Below are 22,502 nucleotides of genomic sequence, written 5' to 3' on the forward strand. Positions count from 1 at the left end.
GCCATACCTGGAAGCAAGAACTAATCCCCTTGGCGGGTTCATTGGCAAACAACACTTTCCTGACTCCAGGCCAGAAGGGGGAGCTCTAAAGCTCTAAACCCGATTTCAGGGTAGCTTCCCTATAAGTTCTGGATTGGAGGAGGAGTTAGAGGTCAGTCTGTGTGAGACAGTGAAGGGAGAAAAAGCACATGAGGAGAGAGAAACTGGGAGTGGAGCTGCGATTGAGCTCACCCCCAGGATTGAGTGCAAGAAACCAGACACCGGGGTCCGAGGTTGTGTGGGAACTGTATTCCCCACAGCTGATACCAGAGGGCAGAAGATTGCAAGTCTCCTGGCCACAGCTACACCTGAAGGCACAGCAGCAGAATAGAGTCTGGAGTCACCATGAGAGAGGGACACCTGTAAAAAGGCTCGAGCTGCCTGCCATGCTGGTAGTGTTCCATCTGAGGGACACATTGAGAGAGGGACTTGAGGAAAGCTAATGCATCAAAAACCTTGAATTCAGAGCAGAAAGGAAGGTTTCCAAACCCACCTGGCTAGGGGGATTCTGAACTGCTTCCAGGCTGCCCAGATTTCAAACATCACCTGTAACCTGTGCCCCAGACTGCACTGGCAATTAAAAGGTAAAGAGACTGTAAACCCTGTGTCCTCCAATTCTTTCCTGCACCTCAATATCTACAACCCCTCTTAGACTGTCCTGGTAGCCCTGGGGCATCCGCTCCACCTGTGGGGAGCAAAACCATCTAAGCTGCATCACCATCGGCCCCAGCGAATCCCTTTAAGCAGCGTCGGCCATCCCTGGCTGAGTACCACAGGTGTCGTCACGAACATTACTCCATTAGACTTTATTATCCACTACACCTTATATCCCCTTTTATTGGACACCCAGGGCCACGGAACGGGTCACCGCTGCCATGACACATCCTTTTTAAGAACTGTGCTGAGCTGGTACTGAGTATCCCACGGCCCTGAGGGGCGCTCCACTTGTAGGGGGCAGAAACGGTTGTGGTGGCACACTTCACTTCACTTTATGCAAAACACATATGAAAAGATGGCAAGTATGACTGATAACATATAGACGTGTTATAACTCCTCACCTAGCCCCACGCTTTCCACAATGCTCAAATTGTAACCAATTCTTTGTACCACAAGACACATCATTACTGTAATAGCCACAAGCTGGTAGATCAGCGCAGTAGAATTTATGGTAATGATTGATAATATCATTGTGATCGGCAGTGTTGGGGTGATCATGACTGGTATAAAGGCCAGGTTCAGAAACCTTGGCAGTCCTAATTATCTGTGTGCTAGAGCAACAGCAAAAACTAAGATTTGTATCGATTACTTGTTTTCTTGCTGAACTTTGTATATCTGATGAATACGAGCACTGAGGCGGACATTGCGTTACATAACTCGACACGCAAAGCAGGAGAGGTGTGTGCATTTACATTAAGGTCATTCCGCCTGAATACTCACTCAGATGGATCAATAGCAATGTGCACAGCAGGTGGAAAACCACTCACACAACAATGAAAAGAGGGGGATTGAAAGAGTTCTCATGAGAGCCAGGCTGTTCTTTTTAATGGTCATTTAGAAAGGTTATGTGTTGGTGGAGAGGAGTCATGGCTACAGATGCTGCAGAGCTAAGTTTGTGATCCACTGCTACTTTATAAATACCCACGGTACTGTAAGGGTAAGTGCACACGTTCATTTTTTTTGTGTTTTTTCCGCATTTTTTCGCGATAAAAACGCTATAAAAACTCATTAAAAACGCATACATTATGCATCCTATCATTTAGAATGCATCCTGCATGTGTTGTGCACATGGTGCGTTTTTTCCGCGAAAAAACGCATCGCGGTAAAAAAAGCAGCATGTTCATTAATTTTGCGTTTTTTTCGCGTTTTTCCTGCTATTCTATGCATTGGGAAAAAACGCATAAAAACGCATAAAAAACGCGGTAAAAGCGTGGTAAAATCGCGGTAAAAACTTGGTAAAATCGCGGTAAAAACGCATGCGGATTTCTGGCAGAAATGTCCGGTTTTTGTCAGGAAAATTTCTGCCAGAAATGCTGACGTGTGCACATAGCCTAAAGCAGGAACCTGGATGCAACGCACAGCTAATGCAAGGCAGGAACAGTCAGTGATCCATATATTTCTATTATTATTATTATTTATTTATATAACATCATTAATTCCATTGTGCTGTACATTAGACGGGGTTACATCAAAATACAAATATCACAGTAAATAAAACTAACAATAACAGACTGATACACAGGGAAGAGGACTCTGCCCTTGCGGACTTATATTCTACAGGATTATGGGGAAGGAGACAGTAGGTAGAGGGTTGCAGTAGCTCCGATGGTGTTGAGGTGGCCGTGTGGTCATTACAGGCTGTAAGCTTCTTTGAAAAGATGGGTTTTCAGGTTCCGTTTGAAGGATCCAAATGTGGTGGATAACCGGATGTGTTGGGGCACAGAATTCCAAATGATGGGGGATATTTGGGAGAAGTCCTGGAGGCGATTGGGTGAGGAGCGAATAAGCATTGAGGAGAGAAGGAGGTCTTCGAGGGGCCGGAGATTACGTCAGGGAAGATATTGAAAGATTAGTTCTGACATATATGGAGGAGAAATGTTATGGATGGCTTTGTAGGTCAGTGTTAGTAGTTTAAACTGGATACGCTGGGAAATTGGGAGCCAGTGAAGAGATTTGCAAAGAGGGAAAGCAGGAGTGTAGCGAGGAGAGAGATTAATTAGTCGGGCAGCAGAGTTAAAGGGAACCTGTCACCCCCAAAATCGATGAGGCAAGCTCACCGTCATCAGGGGCTTGTAGATAAGCCCCTGATGTTACCTGAAAGAGGAGAAAAAGAGGTTAGATTATACTCACCCAGGGGCGTTCCTGCTGCTGTCCGGTCCGATGCGTGTCTCAGGTCCACTCCGGCACCTCCTATCTTCATTCCATGACGTTCTCTTCTGGTCTTCACGCCGCGGCTCTGGTGCAGGCGTACTTTGTCTGCCCTGTTGAGGGCAGAGCAAAGTACTGCAGTGCGCAGGCATCCGGCCTCTCTGACCTTTCCGCTGGAGCCGCGGCGTGAAGACCAGAAGAGGATGTCATGTAATGAAGATGGGAGGCGCTGTACCTGACCAGAGACGCCCATCAGAGCGGGACCGCCCCTGGGTGAGTATAATCTAACGTCTTTTTCTCCTCTTTCAGGTAACATCGGCGGCTTATCTACAGCATTACAGAATGCTGTAGATAAGCCCCTGATGATGGTGAGCTTACCTCACCATTGATCTTGGGGGTGACAGGTTCCCTTTAAGGATGGACTGGATGGGTGTGAGAGTGTTAGAAGGTAGGCCACAGAGGAGCATGTTGCAGTAGTCAAGGTGGGAGATGAATTATTCTTGAACAAGCATTTTGGTAGAGTGAGGGTTGAGGAAAGGACGGATTCTGGAAATATTTTTGAGCTGGAGGCGACAGGAGGTGGCGAGAGCTTGGATGTGCGATTTAAAGGACACGGCAAAGTCAAGAGTTACTCCAAGGCAGCGGATTACCGGGACAGGGGAAAGTATGAATTCATTTATTGTGATAGATAGATCAGGTAGGAAAGGTGTGCGAGATGGAGGAAAGATAACACTGGTCTACAAAAAAAAAAAAAATTTCTGGCATGGACTTTGAGAACAGTTTTAGACTAATTTGAGGGTGCTGAATTCAAATCTGATCTTATAATTTCTCTATCACATCACGTTTTTGCGCTACAGGTATATAGCCCATTTTCATGAATTCCATGATAAATATAAGTAGTGTATGAAAGTGCCGGTTTATACGGTTCACTAAGGTAAATTTAGTTTTCATTTAGTCTCCCAATAAATGTGAGAATATCTTTGTTTTCTTTGAACATGCACAATTCCCATTTGTTATGATAACACCCTTGTTTTCTGTGCTACTGGGACAGTAGAGCTACAGCAGAGCATTGGGTGAAAACTGAATGGCCTCAGCAACAGAGTTTGGCATCTGGTGATAAGAATGTCGTCCATGATCCTCTAGTGGATAGGAAGGACATTGTCTTTCCTCCCTTACACATAAAACTTGGATTGATGAAGCAGTTCGTCAAAGCTCTCAATCACAGTGGAGAATGCTTTAACTATATATGTTCAACTTTTCCAGGTCTTAGTGAAGAGAAGAAAAAGGCTGGAATATTTGATGGACCGCAAATAAGAACACTTATGAGAGACCCAAATTTTATCACATCAATGAATGAGACAGAAGAAAGAGCTTGGAATGCATTTTGTAATGTGGTGCAGAATTTTCTAGGGACTAAGAAAGCAGACAACTATGAAGAGATTGTGGAAGAGCTACTAATGAGTCTGTGAAATCTTGGATGGAGAATGAGTATCAAGATTCACTATTTACACAGCCATTTGGACTTTTTTCCAGAGAACCTTAGGGATGTGAGCGAGGAACAAGGCGAGCGATTTCATCAGGACATTAAAACAATGGAAGAACGGTATCAAGGCCGGTGGGACTCACATATGATGGCTGACTATTGCTGGAGCTTGATGAGAGACAACCAAGAAGCTGTACATCACCGATCAGCCAAGAAAAGAAAGTTCAAATAACTGCCATTTGTCATATGCAAATTGCCTCTTCTGAGAAAAAGAGGACTTAACTCTATAGCGCCACCTGTTGGAAGTAGCGATCCTACAAGTCACAACCAACCCTCTAACGAGTCGTGCAATATGACTTAGGATAAAAGCCAAATCAGTATCTCAATTCGCAGACACGGTGTTTCGGGCTGTTGGCCCTCGTCAGTGCGAAGCATGAGAACTGATTTGGCTAGGTGAGAGGCTCTGGACTGGGGTCTAAGGGGTATCGTTTCTCCTTATGGAGAGTGACATACCATCTCTGGCTTGTCAAGGTAAGGAGGCTTATTTGCCGTACAATGCTCCTCTGGGAAATTAAATATGCAAATTGCCTCTTCTGAGAAAAAGAGGATTTAACTCTATAGCGCCACCTGTTGGAAGTAGCGATCCTACAAGTCACAATCAACCCTCTAATGAGTCGTGCAATATGACTTAGGATAAAAGCCAAATCAGTATCTCAATTCGCAGACACGGTGTTTCGGGCTGTTGGCCCTCGTCAGTGCGAAGCATGAGAACTGATTTGGCTAGGTGAGAGGCTCTGGACTGGGGTCTAAAGGGTATCGTTTCTCCTTATGGAGAGTGACATACCATCTCTGGCTTGTCAAGGTAAGGAGGCTTATTTGCCGTACAATGCTCCTCTGGGAAATGAAATATGCAAATTGCCTCTTCTGAGAAAAAGAGGACTTAAGTCTATAGCGCCACCTGTTGGAAGTAGCGATCCTACAAGTCACAATCAACCCTCTAACGAGTCGTGCAATATGACTTAGGATAAAAGCCAAATCAGTATCTCAATTGCAGACACGGTGTTTCGGGCTGTTGGCCCTCGTCAGTGCGAAGCATGAGAACTGATTTGGCTAGGTGAGAGGCTCTGGACTGGGGTCTAAGGGGTATCGTTTCTCCTTATGGAGAGTGACATACCATCTCTGGCTTGTCAAGGTAAGGAGGCTTATTTGCCGTACAATGCTCCTCTGGGAAATTAAATATGCAAATTGCCTCTTCTGAGAAAAAGAGGACTTAACTCTATAGCGCCACCTGTTGGAAGTAGCGAAGTCATATTGCACGACTCATTAGAGAGTTGATTGTGACTTGTAGGATCGCTACTTCCAACAGGTGGCGCTATAGAGTTAAGTCCTTTTTTTCTCAGAAGAGGCAATTTGCATATTTAATTTCCCAGAGGAGCATTGTACGGCAAATAAGCCTCCTTACCTTGACAAGCCAGAGATGGTATGTCACTCTCCATAAGGAGAAACGATACCCCTTAGACCCCAGTCCAGAGCCTCTCACCTAGCCAAATCAGTTCTCATGCTTCACACTGACGAGGGCCAACAGCCCGAAACACCGTGTCTGCGAATTGAGATACTGATTTGGCTTTTACCCTAAGTCATATTGCACGACTCGTTAGAGGGTTGATTGTGACTTGTAGGATCGCTACTTCCAACAGGTGGCGCTAAAGAGTTAAGTCCTCTTTTTCTCAGAAGAGGCAATTTGTATATTTAATTTCCCAGAGGAACATTGTACGGCAAATAAGCCTCCTTACCTTGACAAGCAAGAGATGGTATGTCACTCTCCATAAGGAGAAACGATACCCCTTAGACCCCAGTCCAGAGCCTCTCACCTAGCTAAATCAGTTCTCATGCTTCGCACTGACGAGGGCCAACAGCCCGAAACACCGTGTCTGCGAATTGAGATACTGATTTGGCTTTTATCCTAAGTCATATTGCACGACTCGTTAGAGGGTTGATTGTGACTTGTAGGATCGCTACTTCCAACAGGTGGCGCTATAGAGTTAACTCCTCTTTTTCTCAGAAGAGGCAATTTGCATATTTAATTTCCCAGAGGAGCATTGTACGGCAAATAAGCCTCCTTACCTTGACAAGCCAGAGATGGTATGTCACTCTCCATAAGGAGAAACGATACCCCTTAGACCCCAGTCCAGAGCCTCTCACCTAGCTAAATCAGTTCTCATGCTTCGCACTGACGAGGGCCAACAGCCCGAAACACCGTGTCTGCGAATTGAGATACTGATTTGGCTTTTATCCTAAGTCATATTGCACGACTCGTTAGAGGGTTGATTGTGACTTGTAGGATCGCTACTTCCAACAGGTGGCGCTATAGAGTTAACTCCTCTTTTTCTCAGAAGAGGCAATTTGCATATTTAATTTCCCAGAGGAGCATTGTACGGCAAATAAGCCTCCTTACCTTGACAAGCCAGAGATGGTATGTCACTTTCCATAAGGAGAAACGATGCCATTTGTCATTCATCTTTGTGCCATATATATGTGTTTTTATATTTTGTAGTTTAATACTGTAAGTATATTTGATTTGCTGTACATAGACTTTGTAATCTTTGTTATTCCTTGATTCAAAATCAAAATCAAAAATTTAAAATATCTCAAAATCCTGATGTGATAGCCAAAAACGGAGTTAATATTCATAATCAGCAGCCGAAATTGACTTAAAATATGTTTTAAAACCTTTTGCCAGAAAAATTGCGTTGACCAGACCAGTGTAATTAGTTCAGATTTGTCCACATTGAGTTTGAGGAAGCGAGAGGATAAGAAGGAGGAGGATATGGCTGATAGCCACTCTGGGATTCTGGAGAGCAGAGAGGTGACATCTGGGCCAGAGAGAGATATCCGAGTGTCATCGGCATATAGATGGTACTGGAAGCCATAGGGCTTTATGAGTTGTCCCAGGCAAAAGCATATAGATTGAGAAGAGAAGGGGTCCTAGGACATAGCCTTGAGGGACTCCAACAGAGAGGGGGCAAAGATGAAGAGGTAGTATGGGAGTAGGAAACGCTAAATTTGCTGCTGGTAAGGTATGAGGAGATCCAGCATAGGGCAAGGTCTTTGACACCAAAGGAAGAGAGGATTTGTAGTAGGAGGCAGTGGTCAACTGTGTTGAAGGCAGAGGACATGTCATGAAGGAGGAGTATAGAGAATTGTCTGTTAGTTTTGGCTGTAAGTCGTTCGTAAGTTTGGTCAGGGCAGTCTCAGTGGAATGTTGGGGACAGAAGCCAGATTGTAGGTTGTCAAAGAGAGAGATGCATTGCAAGGTGAGAGGAAATTTCAGCGTGGACGTGCTGCCCAAGTAGTTTGGAAGCAAATGGGAGCAAAGATATAGGGCGGTAGCTGGACATAGCGTTCGGGTCAAGGGATGGCTTTTTCAGGATAGGTGTGATTGTGGCATGTTTGAAAGCAGAGGGGAAGGTACCAGAAGTTAGTGATAGATTGAAGAGATGGGTTATGGATTATTAAATGGACTAGGGATTACTATTAAAGGCAGTAGTAGTTTTATAGTAATTTAAAGTAACTCTGAACAATTAATGATAATAACAAAGCAAGTCAAAAATGAAACAAATAACATTAAGGCTAAGTGCACACGTTGCAGAATTGCCGCGGAAATTTCCGTGGCAATTCTGCAACTCCTGCCATGGGTATATCGCATGCGGAATTGGCATGCATATTCCTAGCATTTTGCAAGCATAATTAGCTTGCAGAATGCTAGCGTTTTCCAAGCGATCTGTAGCATCGCTTGTAAAACTGATTGACAGGTTGGTCACGCTTGTCAAACATAGTGTTTAACAAGTGTGACCAACTTTTTACTATTGATGGTGCCTATGCAGCATCAATAGTAAAAAGATATAATGTTAAAAATAAAAAAAATGGTTATACTCACCCTCTGATGGCCCCCGATCTCCTCAGCGCTGCACGCGGCCGCTTCCGTTCCTATAGATGCTTTGTGTTCAGGACCTGCGATGACGTCGCGGTTACGGGACCGCTACGTCATCGCGGTCACGTGACCGCGACGTCATTGCAGGTCCTTCACACACATCATTCATGGGAACGGAAGTGGGCACGTGCACCGCTGAGAGGCGGGAAGACTGCGGGGGCCATCAGAAGGTGAGTATATCACTATTTTTTATTTTAATTCTTTTTTTTAACAATTATATGGTGCCCAGTCCGTGGAGGAGAGTTTCCTCTCCTCCACCCTGGGTACCAACCGCACATGATCTGCTTACTTCCCACATGGTGCGCATAGCCCCATGCGGGAAGTAAGAAGATCAATGCATTCCTAGGTGTGCGGAATCCCCGTGATTCCGCAAATTTAATGAACATGCTGCGTTTTTTTCTGGAATGCGATTCCGCTCAGGAAAACAATGCAGCATGTGCACAAAAAATGCGGTTTGCATTCTATTAAGTACGATGCTTAATGTATGCATTTTTTTCGCGGTTTTATAGCATTTTTATAGCAAAAAAACGCGAAAAATCTGCTACGTGTGCACACAGCCTAAGCCTAGAATGTCAGATAAAGTCCTTCGCTGTATAGCTTAAGCAAAGGTGGTGCCCCATTCAGAGAAGTCACCACGTGAGTTCTCCATGTCAATCTGTCTCTAGCGGGGGTCGCTAGGTTCTCCCGCTAGGCCTCAAGTCTCTCTGTGACATAGTCTATTATAGTGCGTTGAGCCTCCCAAGTCCCCTCCCAATCTATTGCCTTAATCCCAGCCGACCCCGTTACCGTAGGTTATAGCGGGAAGTGATGACCCTGCTCATTCGCTCTGTTCCTTTGCAATCGCAGTCGTGCCTCTCCTGTTGAAGTTCCCTCAAGGACCTTCTCGGCTTGACTGTCAGCAGAAATCTCTTGGGCAGGGTGCAGAAAGGATATGAGCTCTTGGCTCCTGACAGGCGATGCCCGGTCTCTGAGGTTTGGCCGACGTGGGGCGTGAATCCCGTTTCTGACCAGCTCAGACGGAACTTGGAGTCCTCATGAATGGAATCCGGGTCTTGCCAGGCAGTGACTGACGTCTTGGTGGCAGAGTTCCCATTGGGGCCTGTTACATCAGCCTCAGCGATATTCCGGGAGTGCGTCTGCTCTGCTCTCTTCTCTGGCACCAAATCTTCCTGTAGCTTGGCACGCAGGGCTTTTATATCAAGGAACTCTCTTATCCGGGTCACCTGATGAGGTCCAGCACACAAAGTCACTCCCCCTGCAAATCTTCCAGCACCAATTGGATCCACTTGATTTTATCTGGCCAGCAGATGGCAGTCTCCCTTCACTGATGGCAAATCCCACAAGGCATCTTCAGGAATATCACTGCTTCCTCTTACAGTACACTAAGCCTATAATATCATGCCTTTGTAAACACTTCTCCACAAGTTGCATGATACTGACTTAGAACCATGGTAGTCTGCCACCTAAAGATAAATGGCACTGGTTGAAGGACCAAAAGCACTTGCACTCGGTGCCTGGGCCTAGCAATGCCAAAAGTTATCAGCAATTTTACACAGGACTGCAATTAAACCTAATGTGGTGTCTCATGAAAATTATCACAAAGCACCAACAATACAACTGCAAAGCAAAGTGTTACGCTGCATTTAGGTGGATTGAAATTGGTAAATGAGCATTCATAAGAATAGCCATTCCTGATTATCGGCCCATGTAAACATGCCAGTGCTGAATGACAAATGCAGAAAACACGCATTCGTCAGGTGATCAAAACTTTAATATCGGAATAAAATTCTGCATTATCAGCAGCACATCACCCGATGCACACATAGGATACACTGTCAATCACATGACTCTGTAATATGGTGACATATTCTCTGTTCCCATCAGTATTAGCGCTAGTGCAAATCAATTCGCAGGACTCAATCCAGCAATTAGGTCAGTAATCTCTGGCTTCTGAATGGGGGGGGGGGATCCGCTTGTTACCTGCCAGCATCCATGGTTCTGCTTTTGATTAGACAGCCTGGAACATGAGGTTAGCTAATCCAAAGAAGAGCCATAGATGCCAGGTTGTAGGAGGTAGTTCTTATTTCTCTTGTCCAGTGGCCAGAAATTACCAACCTGGCTGCTGGACTGGGTCCTTGCAAATTAATTTGCACTAACTCTACGGGTGCAATCAGATGTCTGTATAAATTAGTCTGAGATCGGACCGCAATGCACAGACTGGCTGGGAGTCTCCCGACCCGAGCATGGCAGCGTCATACAAATATATGAAGTTGCCACACTTGAGTTGGGAAGCCTGTGGCAATCTGTGCATTGTGGTCTGATCTAGAACCGATTTACACAGACATCTGAATATGCCCTAATCAGTTTTCATCAACCTGATTGAACAGGCTGGCCTGTATACAAGCACTTGCATATAGTTAATCGACCCTCATTTATGGTGTTAGATCGGCCCCTTTAAATGCCCTTTTAAAGGGAATCTGTTAGCATGTTTTTGTTATATAATCTGAGGTCAGCTTGAGGTAGGGGTTAAAACACAGATTTCAGCTATGTGTCACTTATCAGGCTGTGTGCAGTTACTTACTTACAGTGAAGATTGTATCACAAGGACATTATCATTGCTTGATTAGCTGCCTTGTGCCAAGCAGTCCGACCATGCCACTCTTGTGATAAGCAGCTCACTGTCTATAGACAATGTACATACAGGGCCTAGAGTGGGCAGGGTTAGCTTCCTAAGCTCTGTTACATGATACATCTAAGGCTCTGTTCACATGTTCAGTAATCATCTGTTAGGCTGGAGTCACACTAGGTTATTGCATCTGATGTTTTTGTCGCCAGTGTGACTACAACCTCAGAATGGATCCAGTAGCAATCAGTAGACCAAAAATTTGTCCAGACACAATTTTTTTGCCCTCCTGAAAAAAATAACTTCAACTGGATCAGTTTTTTTTTACATAGAAGTCTATGGAAAACGGATCGGTTAAATAACCCTCCTTTTTCTTTTATTTCAAAAGGATCCATTTTTATGTTACTGGATCAGTTTGAAATGGAGGAAAATAAATGGCTATCTAGCTAATCAATTTTCCATAGACTTCATTGCTAAAAAAAACGGATCCAACTGAAATCAGTTTTTTAAAAATCTACAAAAAAGGTTGTCTGCAAAACTTTTTTTGCCAATGCATTGCTGCTGGATCTGTTCTAATGGATGATTACTGGGTACGTGAACATAGCCTAAGAACTCTGATTGTGTCACACAGTAAACTAAGTGACCCTTTTCCTACATTGCGCTGCTCTCAGACTAGGTAGCAGATCTGCTGTCAGATTCCCTTTAAATTCAGCCCAGAGTAAAAAGCTTTTAGTTCTTTCTATCCAAATGCCTCGCAGCATTGACTGGTTGTAGTATTGCATCAGTTAATAAGCGAGCAGGAACACTCACGGTACTAGGTCCTCATTACATTAGAACGGATATGCTCTATGACAGCTATTTGTACCGCGACTCCACAATGTGACAAGGACAAGGCATTTACACTCTCTAATGTGACAAGTATGTGGTGTTTAATTATGATTCCAGCTACGTGTAAGCTTACTCAGCATGTACTATATGCATCCGGTCCCTGAGCACTAAGTCAAGACGTTCTTCTGCCCTAAGGGGCCCAATTATCTGGCCCGTTGAAGAGGACACAGACCTCTATTGATTAGCTATGGAAGAGGCTGGAAGTGTAATTGTTAAAGAACCCTGTAGCCTCTCTTACGATTCGTGCATGGACTGCGACACTGGCACCTGACAATGAATGGTTTTAAAAAGCTCTTGTTATCTTTAATATTTCTTTGTGGTGAGTTTCATAGAGTTTATTTGAATTAAATGTGATTTCTGGATTCAGTCAATGAAGATTCTAAAAATGATCTCTGCTTGCTGTCATTAAATTAAAAACAAAATTAAAAAATCATTTTTATTTGTACCATTTGTTTGCGCATGACATTTTTCGATAGATCTCTGTTCCAATTTTTGGGAGGCAGAATGAACAAAAATCAGCAATTTGGGAATAGATTTTTGGGGTCTTTTTAGGTCATCCACCGTGTGGTAAAATTGATAAGACAACTTTATTCTTCGAGTCAGTACGATTACAGCAATACCAAATTTAAATCCTTTTTTTATGCAGCGCTATATTTTGAGAGATATAACTTTTCATGTCTCCGCTCTACCATGGATTTTTTTTGCAGGACATGATGACGTTTTCAGCTGTACCATTTTTTTTTTTTACATTTAACTTTTTGATTGCATTTCATTCCACTTTTTATGGGCGGTATCTTTTTTGCCACGTTTTTATTTACTTATTTTACCTTGTTCATTGAAGGGGTTAACTAACATGAAAGTTTTAAAGGTTGGGTCATTCTGGCCTGGGTGATACCAGACGTGTACTTTGGTACCTTTTAACTCTTTGGATGCCATCATACACACCATGTTAAAACACCGTACCAACAGTGAAGTTTGGAGATGGGAACTTTGTGGTGTGGGGCTGATTTTTAAGGATACGTCACTGGCAGACTTCATATAATTGAAGGAAGGATGAATGGACAAATGTATTGAGACATTCTTGATAAAATCTGCTGCCATCTACCAGGATGATGAAGATGAAACGAGGGTGGACATTTCAGCAAGACAATGATCCCAAACACACAGCCAAGGAAACTCTCAATTGGTTTCAGAGAAAGAAAATAAAGCTTCTAGAATGGCCCAGCCAATCACCTGATCTGAATCCAATGGAAAATGTACAGAAGGAACTAAAGCTCAGAGTTCATAGAAGGAGCCAACGGGACCTTCAGGATTTGAAGAGTGTTTGTGTGTAAGAATGGGCCAAAATCACACCTGAGCAATGCATGCGACTAGTTTCTCCATATAAGAGGCATCTTGAAGCGGTCATCACCAACAAAGGCTTTTGTACAAAGTATTAAATACATTTCAATAAGCGTGTTCAATACTTTTTCCCTGTGTTATTTCTCATTGTTACTAGTGATGAGCGAGTGTACTCGTTGCTCGAGTTTTCCCAAGCATGCTCGGGTGATCTCCGAGTATTTGTGAGTGCTCGGAGATTTCGTTTTTGTTGCCACAACTGCATGATTTGCGTCTGCTAGACAGCTTGATTCCATGCGGGGATTCCCTAGCAACCAGGCAACCCCCACATGTACTCAGGCTAGTACAGTAGTATTAAGTTCATTCTATGCGCCAACACAATTTTATCCAGAGGAAATGTATATATATATTTTTTTAATGTTTTTTCTTTCACAGAAATGAAAATCAATTGTTTTTGCATTACTATAATTCTAAGAGGAGTAAGTTTTATAATTTTGATCACTTTTTATTACACTCTTTGGAAGACAAAATGGACAAAAAATACTGCAATTCTGTTTCTTGTTTTCCTAACCCCTTCATGACCCAGCCTATTTTGACTTTAATGACCTGGCCATTTTTTTGCAATTCTGACCAGTGTCCCCTTATGAGGTAATAACTCAGGAATGCTTCAACGGATCCTAGGGATTCTAAGATTGTTTTTTCGTGACATATTGGGCTTCGTATTTCTATGATAAGACCAAACTAATACTTGCTTACCGAAAATGTGAGCTTGCTGAGGGTTCACACTTGGCACTGAAGCAGGAAGAGCAGCAGCAGGTGGAGGGTAGCCATTGCTCTCGTTCTGTTTTTTAGGCACTTGGTCTAGTTCAACGAGTTCACTTGAAGGCGCTGAAGGCTGATTCACCCCAATCTGAAAGGACAATGTGAATCTCACATTATACAAATCAATCACAATAAGAATACTCATTCATTATTACAATATTTTTTAAAAGAAGTTGTTCTGCTCTGTGAAGTTGTTTTAGAATATTATCATATGATCTTTAATACATAAACTCTGAAACGTCTTTTCTTAGAATTCTGCACTGCGATTTTCCTCTGTCTAAATTGACAATTGGATGTTACTAGTTGGGGGTCTGCCCGTTGTCACTATCCAATCAGTGTTGACAGTATCAAACTGTGTAGGGACACACCCCTAACGGTAATGGTAACACCTACTTGTCAGTTTATTCATATGTTTTTAGGAAATAGAAAAGAGGAGCAGAATATTACAGTAATGTGACTGCCTTACCACATTTTGATCTTGATTGCTTTTCGTCATCTGGTTATTTCTATTGCGTAAGAACCTAAAATGCGCAAAAGCGGTAATTATACTAAAGATAAAAATATGCAACTAATTACAGCATAACTAATCAAGGTCACAAGATACCAGAGGATAATTTAGATAAGATGGTCTTAGCTTAATGGTTTATTAGGAGTGAGAATATAAAGCAAAATCTAACTTGTATCGAAGTGAAAACAGCATCTAGAAATTAATCTTCAAAGTGTGTGCAGACATTTCTATCTGCTTTACTGACACAGAAACATATCAGAAGATAGTATTGGTGAGGGTACGGGCTTTGGCATCCCTAATTCTCAGTGCCAGATCAAACTCTGCAATAGCAAAATGTTGTTTTTTGCTTTCTTGAATAGTATATATTAGATGACTGGTGCCCAGTGGCCCGTACCAAGCTATTGGCATTGATCAATGGTTCCAGTGCTGGACACAATGACAAAGCTCATTGCTGGTGCCGACAGTCAAGACCACAGGGAGGAGTTGGGAAGGTTTGGAGACAACAGCTAAATAGGACTACTCTCTAGGCTTAATTTTATTAAAACAATGACACCGAATATTCAAAGCAATATTGCCAGAATTTTGCTTTAAATTTCTTTGAAAAGTTGTAAAAATTGTCCGAATTTTGGCGTTTTCACTCCTGTTTCTCCCAGCTATGCGAAAGTGAGCAGATGTAAAATTTGTGGTGAGGCATATGGAGGTGAATGCCACGACATCAGGAGTGTCTGACTCCAACATGCCCCAGTAAAATCACTGCTCTTGATGAATCAGGGCCTAATAATTCATTTTCTTGACAATAGTAAGCTGATTAGTGCTGAGAATAGTATGTTTTCACTTGTCATTAAGTTCAGTACCAACTGCGGTTATTGATTTAGTAGGAATACATTTCCAAACAGACTCATAGAATCATAGAATGGTAGAGTTGGAAGGGACCTCCAGTGTCATCGTGTCCAACCTCCTGCTCAATGCAGGATTCACTAAACCATCTCAGACAGATGTCTGTCCAGCCTTATTAAAACTGTCCAATATTTAGTCACTCTAAGTTTATACTGGACAGTCTTAAAATTCTGCAGATTTATCACATCATGGCGGTTGATGAAATTGGGCTGCAGATTATGTAGCCTAAGGCTCCAATTCATCATTCTTTTTGTGACTTAAGAAAACGTTGTGATTTCAGGCATTTCTACTTTGGTGTTTGCACATTGTTTATGCCAGTTTTTTTTCCAGTCTTCGTCATTTTTGTGGATTTTTTGATAATTGATTATTTGCAACTTTTTTTTGAAATGTCACTATTTTGTGCAATGGTACTCTAGTACCCTAGTGAAGTAAGAAAAAAAAAATATGGGCCTGATTATGAAAACTGGCATTTTGCACGCCAATCTTATAGAAGCACTCCCATCAAAGTTTTTATCCTCTTACTATATTGCAATCACCATACTGTATTATACAGTGCTGTGTACTTACAATTGCTCATTTTTCCTTTCTACCCAGATAATACTTCTCTTTTCTCTGCTCTATGCAAAAACAGAAACAGGAAGTCACTCATCCCTGCATTTATCATTCTCTCTTCCACTCCTGCCCAGCTGCTCCATCCTGCTGTCTGCCAGGGACTTTTGCATTGACTTACAGTCTGACTCATATGCGAAAAATAGACCTCCTGTCTCTACATAAAGCTCAGAAGGATTCAGCTAGACAGTTATTAATCATAGACCTAATTTTAAAAGAGAAGAATTAGCTGGGTAGAAAGGCAAAATGAGTAGTGATGAGCGAATATACTCGTTGCTCGGGTTTTCCCGAGCATGCTCAGGTGGTCTCCGAGTATTTGTGACTGCTCGGTGATTTAGTTTTTGTTGATTCAGCTGCATGATTTACGGCTGCTAGACAGGCTGAGTACATGTGGGGGTTGCCTGGTTGCTAGGGAATCCCCAAATGTAATCAAGCTGTCTAGTAGCTGCAAATCATGCAGCTGTGTCAACAAAAACTAAATCACCGAGCAGTCACAAATACTCGGAGACCACCCGAGCATGCTCGGGAAAACCCGAGCAACGAGTATATTCGCTCATCACTCAAAATGAGCAATTGTAAGTACACAGTGCTACATAATATGATGACTGCAATATATTAGATGGATAAAAACTTTGATGGGAGGAGGAGGGCTTCTTTATAGAAGGCGCATGTTGAGGAAGATGTGCCTAATTCATTAAAAGGCACATGCCTCTTAATAAATTTGGCACATCTTAAAACTGAAGGGTCTGGAATACATTTCTGGCATAATTTATGGCACTAAAGTTCTGGGCGGCGCTTGCTACGCCCCGTCTCATCCAAGTTCCACCTGTTTTGGAGATGCTGGTCGGGATTGGCTTAGAAAAGCCAAAAGTAAAAAAAAAAATTACGCAAAATATGGGACAGTAAATTGCAAGTTTATCAAATAAAACTTAATTTTAATCACATGGTAGTGATAACGCTCTCAGCTGTCGGAAGGAAAATAATAAAAATGTAAACGAGTTACCTTGTGTGTCTCAGGAAAATATTATTCAAGTCATCATTGACTTGCACCAGTTCAATGATTACATCCTCATTTTGTACAATTTCCAAAAGCTGTAAGATCCTGGCTTGCATTTCCTGGCAAACTTTTTCCAGCTCCTGTTAGATTTCAGCAGAGATCAGGCTTTAATAAGCGACATGATAGTAACACAGAGATTTCTTTGTTGGGAGATGTCAAAGTAAATACTGTATGGGGTGACGATGGGAAGGTTTCACTGCTGACAATGCAGGTAGTGTAAATTGCTGCCTCTGATATGAATTCCAATCCTGCATCCTCATTTGTAGAGCCGGAGGCCCAGAAGTGAGAGCGACTTGTGTAAGCTGACAAAGCAGTGCGACTACCATTGATCTAGACTATATGTGAGCGGACAGGAGGTAATGCCAGGCTAGGAGCTGGCTGTTAATAAGAGAATGTGCTTCCCACATTGTTACAGAGAAGACTGCATTCACATGAGATAAGAAATGTGTCTGCATAGGGAAAAGCAACCTAGGAAGTGAGAAGCAGGAGGAGGGTGAAATATACACTATAGGATAAAAGGATGAAACCGGAGGAATTTTAAATAAGAAAGTGGGTTGCTGAACATGAAAGGTTAGAGAACGGAATAGATGTGGGATACAGAAGTTTATTTAAAGGGAGCTTGCCACGTCCAAAAATACTCTCTCCAGATATAGGGTTAATCGGCATCCCATAGTGTTAAAATCAGGGCTGCATGCTTCACTAGAGGAAAAAATTATATTGTATCTTCGGTGCGGCTACTCACTTATATTCAAAAGGGCAGTGCAGGGAGTGGTTACAATCAGGGCCGCCATCAGGGCATTACTGCCCTGACTGGCATATGGGGCCCGGTGGGCAGAGGGGGCCCGCATCGGGCCTCGTCTCATCTGCTCACCGGGCCCCTACCGGCAAGCTAAACCAGGCCCTTAGCGGCGTTGCCACAACACTATTGATGTGTGGGTGCGGGCCCGCGCCTGCACGTCAATAGTTAACAGCCCCCAGCCAATCGGAGGCTGTCAGCTGACGTCAGCCGCAGTACGCACGTTGCCGGCGTCTGACGTCAGTGTCAGTTGCTGGCAAGTGCGCACTTCAGCTGAGTGGAGGGAGGGAGCTTCGCCTTCTCCGCAGGAGCGCGGTCAGGTAAGAAGAACTTTTTTTTAATTACTATTATTGAGAGCGGCGATCCGGGGGGCCCGGGGCAGAATGCTGGACACACTGGAGGTAGAATGCTGGAGCACTGGGGCAGAATGCTGGAGCACTGGGGATAGAATGCTGGACACACTGGGGGTAGAATGCTGGACCACTGGGGGCAGAATGCTGGAGCACTGGGGGTAGAATGCTGGACGCACTGGGGGGCAGAATGCTGGAGCTCTGGGGGCAGAATGCTGGACACACTGGGGGCAGAATGCTGGACACACTAGGGCAGAATGCTGGACACACTGAGGGCAGAATGCTGCAGCACTGGGGGTAGAATGCTGGACACACTGGGGGTAGAATGCTGGACCACTGGGGGCAGAATGCTGGAGCACTGGGGGTAGAATGCTGGACACACTGGGGGCAGAATGCTGGAGCTCTGGGGGCAGAATGCTGGACACACTGGGGGTAGAATGCTGGAACACTGGGGGCAGAATGCTGGACACACTGGGGCAGAATGCTGGAGCACTGGGGGCAGAATGCTGGACACACTGGGGCAGAGTGCTGGAGCACTGGGGGCAGAATGCTGGACACACTGGGGGCAGAATGCTGGACACACTGGGGGTAGAATGCTGGACACACTGAGGGCAGAATGCTGGAGCACTGGGGCAGAATGCTGGAGACACTGGGGGTAGAATGCTGGACACACTAGGGCAGAATGCTGGACACACTGAGGGCAGAATGCTGGAGCACTGGGGGCAGAATGCTGGACACCCTGGGGGTAGAATGCTGGAGCACTGGGGGCAGAATGCTGGACACACTGGGGCAGAATGCTGGAGCACTGGGGGCAGAATGCTGGAGACAGGTGGGGCAAGAATGGAGATACGGGGCATGATTGAAAACATGGGGCAGAATGAAAGACATGGGGGCAGGATTGGATCATGGGGCAGGATGGATACGATGGAGACAGATGGGTCAGGATGGGGAGATCATATGGGGCAGAATGGATACTCATGAGGGCAGGATGCGAGAACATATGGCTGAAGCCAGGAATGAGACACACGGGGGCCAGGATGGGGAATATTATTACCATAGGGGCTAATTAAGGGATATCATTACTGCAGTCATGAATTTATTTTATTTTTTGAGGATACTGTTTTAAATGGGGGGTGGTCTTGTTACTGTGTAGAGTGATACTATGTTGCCTTTTTTTCTTCATGTGGTGTAATGTAGAAGTTGGGAGAAATTAAGTAATGTGTTCTGAAAGCGGAGCTCGAGATAACTGTGTTATTTCCTGCAGAGACGAGCCCTTGCTGGATGAAGTGATGGCGGTCTGTGCTGGATGAAAGATGAAAAACAAAGATTAAGGACTTCACCTAGAGACGTCACTGGTGAGTCAGTGTGTTACCTATACACTGACACTATACACTGTATACTATATACAGAGGTCCTGTGTATAATGTCACCAGTGATCACTGTATTACCTATACATTATATACAGAGCTCCTGTGTATAATGTCACTAGTGATCACTGTATTACCTGTACACAGACACTGCATACTAAGTACAGATCTCCTGTGTATAATGGCACATGGTGATGGTATTGTGTTTTTTTTTTATTACTGATCAGTATTGTAGTATTCAGTCACTATGTGGTGGTAATATGTGGTCTGGACATGGTGTTGCGGTATTTGTCCCTTGTATGTGCTATTTGGTCACTTTGTGGTGGTAATATGTGGTCTGGTCATGGTGCGGTGGTATTTGTTCCCTGTATTTGATATTATTTGATCAATGTGGTGGTTATATGGTGTCTGATCATGGTGTTGTGGTATTTGTTCTTTGTATATGATATTATTCGGTCACTGGTGGTAATATGTGGTGTGGACATGGTGCAGTGGTATTTGTTCGTTGTATGTGATATTATTGGTCATTTTAAAAATTGAAAAATAAATAAAAATATCCCTAAATTGTATTGCATATTTTAACAAATATTTAGTAGGTTACAGTAGAGTAGGGCCCGGCCACAAGTGTCTACCGTGTTATGGTAGTGGCTTAAAAAATCTTTTGGCCAAATCAAAAGCTGCCGGCTATATGTGTGATCTGGTGATGGGAACTGTTAATGTGTGATAGGTGAGAAGTGGAGTTTTTCCAAGAGAGAGCGGTGGGACTGTGGACAGTTCAAGGAGTGGAGGCGGGGCTGGGGTGGAGCCTGGGTGGAGTCTCAAGGGGGCCCCGAAAATTTTGCAAGTATGGGGCCCCGAAATTTCTAGTGGCAGCCCTGGTTACAATCACTGCCCACTACACAGTGAATGAGGCTGTCATCACTCCCTGGCACTTTGAATGGCAGCCTATTCCGCAGTGTATGTGTGCAGATTGTGTGTGCAAAGCAGGCAGCCAATCTAAGTTCCGGGAGTATTTACAGCACGCTCTCCAATGACTGCAACAAAGCGGCTACAGGGATGATATAAGTTCACTTTTTCCCTGTAGCTGCTGCTCCAGAAACGCAGCCTAACATGATTTTAACTTATCTTTTTACTGCAGGTAAAGGTAAATAGTATTTCTGGAGATAACAGGGTCCCATTAAAGGGAAAAAACACATGATGAATTTTCCATTTGCACAGGACAGGCCGGAGCGAGCCGCCCCCCTCCCCCCACGGCCTAAGCGAAGGCCAGTTAGGGGGTGGGGGCTGGTCAGTTCCCGCTCACCTTCGCAGAAGCATCATGGCCAGTGTGGATGCCATCCTGGAAAGCCTGAGGGCGGCTGCAGCTTCGCGCCCTCCTGGCTGGCTAGAAGCGCAGGTGGCTCATCTGGTGGACTGCGGCAGTAGTGGGCCCTTGCCAGCGGTCCCCCCTCTGGAGCGGAGAGCTCGGCGGTCGCAGCTCCCCGAGCGGCTGTTGCCGGATTCCGGGCCACGTGCCCCCCACAGGCGCAGGAGCCCCTCCCGGGACCCTCCAGGTCGAGCGCCGGTAAGGGCAGCGGTGAGCAGGCCCCGGCCTGGGAGGAATCCTACGGCCAGGCGGGGCACAGCGTTGGTTGCGAGGCCCTCACCTCGTGGTGCGGTGGGGGCAAAGCCAAGATGCGCCGGGCAGTGTCTGGGGCCTGGAGCATCGGGAGGCAGCGGCGGTGATGTGCCTCAGCAACATCAGCTAGGTCCGGAGGATCAGTGGAGGTCGCAGGGTCGGGTGACCTGAGCCTGGACTGCGCCGGGCCGGCTGTTGTGAACTCTATTTTTGGGCTCCCTCTAGTGGTCACAAGCGGTACTGTGTAGTGTTGTCTTTCTGCAGGTTGCAGCATCAGCTGGTTCGTTATCCTTGGTTGGTTTCCTATTTAGCCCACCTGGATACTCAGTTCCTTGCCTGCTATCAATGTATTCAGTGCTCTTCAGATTCCTTGTGTCTACCTTGCTCCCAGTCTCTCCAAGACAAGCTAAGTTTTTGTTTGATCATTTTTTGATTATCAGCGTTCATTATGTTTTTAGTCCAGCTCGCTAAAATGTGATTTCCTCGCTTGCTGGTTGCTCTAGGGGACTGAGTTTCTCCCCCCACACTGTTAGTTGGTGTGGGGGTTCTTGAAATCTCAGAGTGGATATTTTGTAAGGGTTTTTTACTGACCGCATAGATTCCCTTTTCTATTTTCTGCTATCTAGTATTAGTGGGCCTCATTTGCTGAATCTGCTTTCACCCCTGTGTATGTGCCTTCCTCTTACCTCACCGTTATTATTTGTTGGGGGCTTCTATATCTTTGGGGATTATTTCTCTGGAGGCAAGAGAGGTCTTTCTTTCTCTCTAGGGGTAGTTAGTTCCTCAGGCTGGCTCGAGACGTCTAGGATTTTTAGGCACGTTCACCGCCTACTTCTAGTGTGTTTGGATAGGTTCAGATTTGCGGTCAGTCCAGTTTGCCACCTCCCTAGAGCTTGTCCTATGTTTGTTACTTAGCTGGAGTAATTTGTGATCCTCAACCACTAAGGATCATAACAGTATAGCAGGCCAAAAAGTGTTTAATGCATCGCAGAAGTGGGATAAAAAGAAGACCTGAGTACATTTTTTTTTTTCCCTCCCGCTTTTCCTTTGCTGCAGTCTGTTTAGCTTCTTTCATCCCCTTGAACTCTGGGTGGTTTTGAGCTCAGCTGCAGACATGAATGTTCAGACTCTGACTTCTAGTGTGGATCATCTTACTGCACGGGTGCAAAGTATTCAGGATTTTGTTATTCATAGCCCTATGTCAGAACCAAAGATACCCATTCCTGAGTTGTTTTCTGGAGATAGATCTAG

The 22,502-nt window shown here is 44.4% G+C and overlaps 1 protein-coding gene across 1 annotated transcript in view; it reads right to left on the reverse strand.

Moving 5' to 3' along the window:
• TOM1L1 (target of myb1 like 1 membrane trafficking protein) overlaps positions 1-22,502 on the reverse strand; it is a 192,343-nt gene that overhangs the window by 55,438 nt on the left and 114,403 nt on the right. Inside the window, exons 8-10 of the mRNA XM_077251358.1 lie at positions 17,067-17,200; positions 14,516-14,570; positions 13,984-14,137 (exon numbers count right to left, since the gene is read on the reverse strand). Of these exons, the coding sequence (XP_077107473.1) occupies positions 13,984-14,137; positions 14,516-14,570; positions 17,067-17,200 (343 nt within the window). The remainder of the gene's footprint in view (positions 1-13,983; positions 14,138-14,515; positions 14,571-17,066; positions 17,201-22,502) is intronic.

The sequence above is a fragment of the Ranitomeya variabilis genome, chromosome 4, assembly GCF_051348905.1.
Source record: "Ranitomeya variabilis isolate aRanVar5 chromosome 4, aRanVar5.hap1, whole genome shotgun sequence".
In the NCBI taxonomy this organism is placed as follows: domain Eukaryota; kingdom Metazoa; phylum Chordata; class Amphibia; order Anura; family Dendrobatidae; genus Ranitomeya; species Ranitomeya variabilis.